This window comes from Melospiza georgiana, chromosome 2, assembly GCF_028018845.1.
Source record: "Melospiza georgiana isolate bMelGeo1 chromosome 2, bMelGeo1.pri, whole genome shotgun sequence".
NCBI lineage: Eukaryota > Metazoa > Chordata > Aves > Passeriformes > Passerellidae > Melospiza > Melospiza georgiana.
This window is the reverse complement of record NC_080431.1, coordinates 80493597-80498205: the sequence shown is the minus strand read 5'-3', so window position 1 is coordinate 80498205 and position 4609 is coordinate 80493597. Positions and strand designations below refer to the sequence as shown.

Below are 4609 nucleotides of genomic sequence, written 5' to 3'. Positions count from 1 at the left end.
TTGAATGGCCCAATCAGGCGTCCCTGCCCCAGCCCCTCCTTATATGGGGACCGGGGATGCGATCGCTAACCCGCCCCCCCGCCGCCGCCGGCTGCCCCGCCCACTCCCTCCGCGAAGCACCGCCCACTCCCTGCCTGAGGCCCCGCCCACTCGCTCCGCCGCGCGCAGAGCGCGGGAAAAGCGCCCGGCGCTGGGCGGGCAGGCGGGGGGAGAAGGGGAGGGGCGGGGGGAGAAGGGGAGGGGCGGGAGGAGCCCCGCCGCTGGGAGCGCTTCCAGCGGAGGAAGGGCGGGCAGCTGGAGTGGAAAATTCCAGGCAGGAGGCCGCGTGTCGCCAGCGCTGCCCTCCCACACGGCCCCGCAGCGCCGCTTCTCGCCTCCCCCGGATTCCTCCTGGAGAGCCAGCCAGCCTGTACGGGCGGCTCCCCGGGCGTGCTGCGGGCAGAGAGCTCGGCTCCCCTCCCCTCCCGGGACACTTCCCGTCGGAGCCGCAGCACCTCGGCGCGGAGCGGGGCTTTCGGCCGGCCTCGACGGGGCCGTGCGGCGCCTTGCGGGGACCCGCGGTGCGCCCCCGCTGCCGGGCGGCCGCGGCTGAGCGCACATTGTTCTAGCGGCCCGTCCCTCTCCCCTCCCTCCTCCGCCTCCCGTCCCTCTCTCCTCCCTCCCCAGGTCCCTCCTTCCCTCGTCACCGGCGCTGTATAAATCCCCTGCCCCGGCGGATCCCCCCACCGCGGGAGACCCTGGTACTTTGGCCCCCGGGGCGGGATCCTGCCGCCGCCTGCGGACCGCTGGGACTTTGCGCTCCCGCCGCTGACCCCTTCTCGCTCTCGCCCTCCCTCCCGCGCACGCTTCCCACCGGCCTCTTCCCTTCGCAACCGGGGGGCCAGGATGTCGGAAAAACGCGTTGAGGAGGCACCGGCGGAGCTGAGCGCTAAGGTGAGCCACCTCGCTCCCCTCCCGCTCCCCTCTGCCCACCCTGGCAACCGGCGGCGCTCCCGGCGGGAGGGGAGGGGAGGGGAGGGAGCGGGCTCGGCGGGGGAAGGGGGCGGGGGGGCCGGGGGCTCCGTGAGGTGCCCGGGCGGCGGGGGGCGCGCGCGGCCCCTTCGCGCGCCGCCCGGCCAATGGGGGGGCGGGGGCGGGGCGGGGGGCGCGAGGGCCCTCGGGGCCCCCCCGCCCCGCCCCCGCCCCCCATTGGCCGGGCGGCGCGAGCGCGCGCTGGGTTCGGCTCCGCTCGGCGCCGCTCGGAGCGGGGTCGGCGGGAGGGGGGGGGCGGGAAGCGGTGTCACGGCGGAGCGGGGCGAAAGTTGTGTGGACACAAAGCAAAGCGCGGGCCCTCGGGTGGCGGGGGAAGGAGGAGGGAGGGGTGGAATGGAGAGAGAGAGAGAGAGGTCCGGAAACGCCTCGATCCTACGGGCAAGGTTGCCTTATTTTTTTTTTTTTTTTTTTTGGTAATAAATCGTTAAAACTCTTCCGTGCCGCTTCTGGTTTCCACACGCGTGTGCGGGCTAAAAGTAGCTGTGACGCGCGTTCGCTGCGCTGTTTTCCTTTGTCAGGCGGGCGGATTTAGCGCCTAATATGTCTCCTCCTCGCCCGCTATGCCGCCTCTCCTCCCAGCCTTCTTTGTCTAGGCATCCCCGTCCTTTATTCTTTTATTGCCGCTGACCGCCGGAATGTTGTTGGTTTTCCTCCCCCCCTTCCCCCCCGCACCTCGTTTCATATCTAGGAAAGGAAAGAAAAGAAGGAAAAACTCGAAGAGAAAGCAGTCCACAAAGAAAAGAAGAAGGAGATAGTAGAGGTGAGGCTCTTCTGAGGGACGGATTTGGTCACGTTGGGGAGGTTTTTGTGCTCGCTGTGGGCAGCAAATAGGAAGGGAATGCGGGAGATGAAGAAAGAGGGCAGGCCAAGGGAGATCCACATAGAGGTAAAGGGAGAGTAGTGAGCTCCTGGATAATTGTGGAGAATGAGCCTTGAAGGACTTGGTGTAGTCAGCACAGCTCATCGGGGAGAACAAAGGTCAGAGAAGGGAAGGGAGCTGAGAACAAGTGGGAGAATGTGGCACGGGAGATGTGCACCCCGGGATACCCCAGTGGGCGCAGGACCACAGGGAGCATGTGTTGGAGAAGGTGGGGGAGGAGCAGTGAGGAGAGGCACAGATTGATGGAGGTCGGCAGGGATCTGGGAGCAGATGTACCGTGAGCCTCGGCTAAGTCATTAGCCTGTAATCAGAGAGATGCTGCGCGGTTGTTGGGAGGGATGGCAGCAGCTCATTGGGATGTGAGGCAAGGAGCTTCGTGTTGTTGGGCTTGGACTGGGAGGATGGGCTTTGTGAAGGAGGGCTGCTGGGAATAACGGCGTCGGAGCAACAATGCACTCAAATGCATACCTGGAGTGGCTGGAGCTCTGGAATTTGTTGTGCTTGTAGCAAAGAGCACGTGGAAATGTCATCCTGGCACTAATTTCTGCTCTGACCGGTTTGTTTCATTCAGGATGAGGAGAACGGAGCTGACGAGGATGATGAAGAGAATCCCGATGATGTGGATGAAGACGAAGGTGGTGATGAGGAGGAAGGTAGGGAAAATTAAAGGAATTGTGGAGGGAAATTCTCTCTCTGATCCCTCTTGACTGTGAGATTACATTTCCTTAAATGCTGCTTCAGTTTAACCCGTGATTTTCCTTTCTTGCTTGTGCTTAGAAGCAGATGAGAATGGGCAGGAGCAGGATGGCCACGCAGAGAAACGATCTGCAGAGGAGGAGAAGGTGAGCAGTAGTGTGAGAATAATGGAGGGGAGAGGGAGTGGGGCTACTTGCTGCTTGTTGATCAAATCCATGTGGATGCTGCTGCTGAGAATCTCAAATAGGCCTCGGGCCTCACTGCTTCAGGAGCAGATAGGTAAACAAATCTGATCTGGGAAGGGGACTGTAAATCACTGGATGCTCCTTGTAGGATCCAGGTCCTTCCACCAGCACCAGTGGTGCTGAGAAAGAGAGAGAGTTGAGGTGCTGGAGGTTGTGCTTGGCAGTGGCCTCTGGACTACCTGTGACCTCTGGGCTTCAGGCCAGGCGGTGGACTTGCAAGGGTGCGGTGTCTGAAGGGTCTGATCTTCCACATAAGGGCAGACCCTGAGGTCTGTCTGGAGTGGTGTGAGCCTTGGCTTCTTACACCTCCTGGAAGTAACAGCATGGGCGTGGTGTCCCTCTGGATGGAACTGTCCATATCTTAACCAGCTGTGTCAGGCACTCCAGGGTGCTTTAGAGGGGAGTGGATTTGGGGTGGGCCTAACAGAGATTTCCATATGGAGGAAAGAGCAGCAGTTAACAATTCTGTGGAGAAATAATGTACCTTGGGGTGGTGACTGGTGGTAACTCCTTCTTCTTCCTCTCTGTGGCTGATGCAGGATGAAGTGGATCCAAAGAGACAGAAGACAGAAAATGGCTCTAAAGCTTGAGTCCTCCCCTCCCATCTCCCCTGTTCCGTCCATCTCTCCTCCTCCATTCCAGCCTGTGCTTGCACTGCCCGTTAGCCTCTGGCTTCACACAATCTCAGATGAGGAAAGATTAGAAACGCTCTCAGACGGGAAGACAGCAGTTCCCTTCTCACCCAAAGACCTGGCCCGTCCATGACAACATTCCCCAGCTGAATTATCCCCGTCCCTGCATCCCTTCACTGCACCCCACCTCCCAGTGCTCCTCTTCCCTCAAGAATCTCATGGTTTCCTGGGCACACAACCTCGCCAGGCGCTTCACGTGGCAAAGCCCCTTCCGTCCCCTTGTCACCTGTCCCCTTGTCACCTGCCCGCCTGTTTTTGTCACTGGTGTGAGGTTCTTGAGCGCTCCCGCCCCCCGGCCCTGCTGCCCGAGCTCCTCCCTGAGCCAGGAGGTGTGGGCACAGATCTCTCTCATGGTGCGTTCCCCGGCCCCAGGCCTCTTCTCATCCTGCAGCTTTCCCGCTGAACCCTGAGAGACAGAGAATATTACAAGCAAATAATGGTTCTATTAGCAACACACGGAGACAGGATTTATTTTAAGCTTTTTTTTTTTTCCAAGTTTACATGACAGCAAGCTGGCCCTCGTGAATTTTTCGGAAGATAAGGGTTGCTTTTATATATGAATTTCATCTGAGCTGTGTATTTTTTTAATTTGGAGGCTTTTTTAAAACAAATCAAGAGAGACACAATTGGGGACCAAACTTGATTTCCATTTTTTCCCTTTCAGATTTTTCTTGTGACCATTTTTTGTAAATTAACGGCAATATAGCCACAGCGTTTTCTATGGCACAGACATCACGAGGATGATAGATATAAATATATATATTGTTTTCAACAAGCACTGTAAATAAAAGCGTTTAAAAATGTTTCAAACCGCTGGTTGCGCGTGGCTGTGCGTTCTCATCCTGCGGGGCTCGCTGGGAGTTGTGGCCAGAGGGGGTGGCCAGCCGGCAGCGGGTGCGGAGGGGAGATGGAGGTGATCCAGAGGCGTGTGTTGGGTGTTTGGGAACCCCTTGTTGGGATCCTGCGAGGGCACGGCACAGACGCAGGATGAAGCTCCAGGGCTGTCCTGAGTCTCTGGAAGCGCTGCTGGGCAGCAGGTTTGGGAAGGGAAGGGAGCTGTGGCT

At 59.2% G+C, this 4609-nt stretch overlaps 1 protein-coding gene across 2 annotated transcripts; it reads left to right on the top strand.

The window, feature by feature from the left end:
* The first annotated feature begins 348 nt into the window (after nt 1–348).
* PTMS (parathymosin) lies at nt 349–4355 on the top strand. Of its 2 annotated transcripts, XM_058045396.1 has the most exons (5): nt 349–933; nt 1721–1792; nt 2484–2565; nt 2690–2754; nt 3393–4355. In XM_058045396.1, the coding sequence occupies exons 1-5, from the start codon at nt 886–888 to the stop codon at nt 3441–3443; spliced, it is 318 nt and encodes a 105-aa protein (XP_057901379.1). In that variant the 5' UTR covers nt 349–885; the 3' UTR covers nt 3444–4355. The 2 variants fall into 2 exon arrangements, with proteins under 2 accessions (XP_057901379.1, XP_057901378.1); XM_058045395.1 differs by lacking the exon at nt 349–933 and having other exon boundaries at nt 1718–1792.
* The last annotated feature ends 254 nt before the right edge of the window (nt 4356–4609 follow it).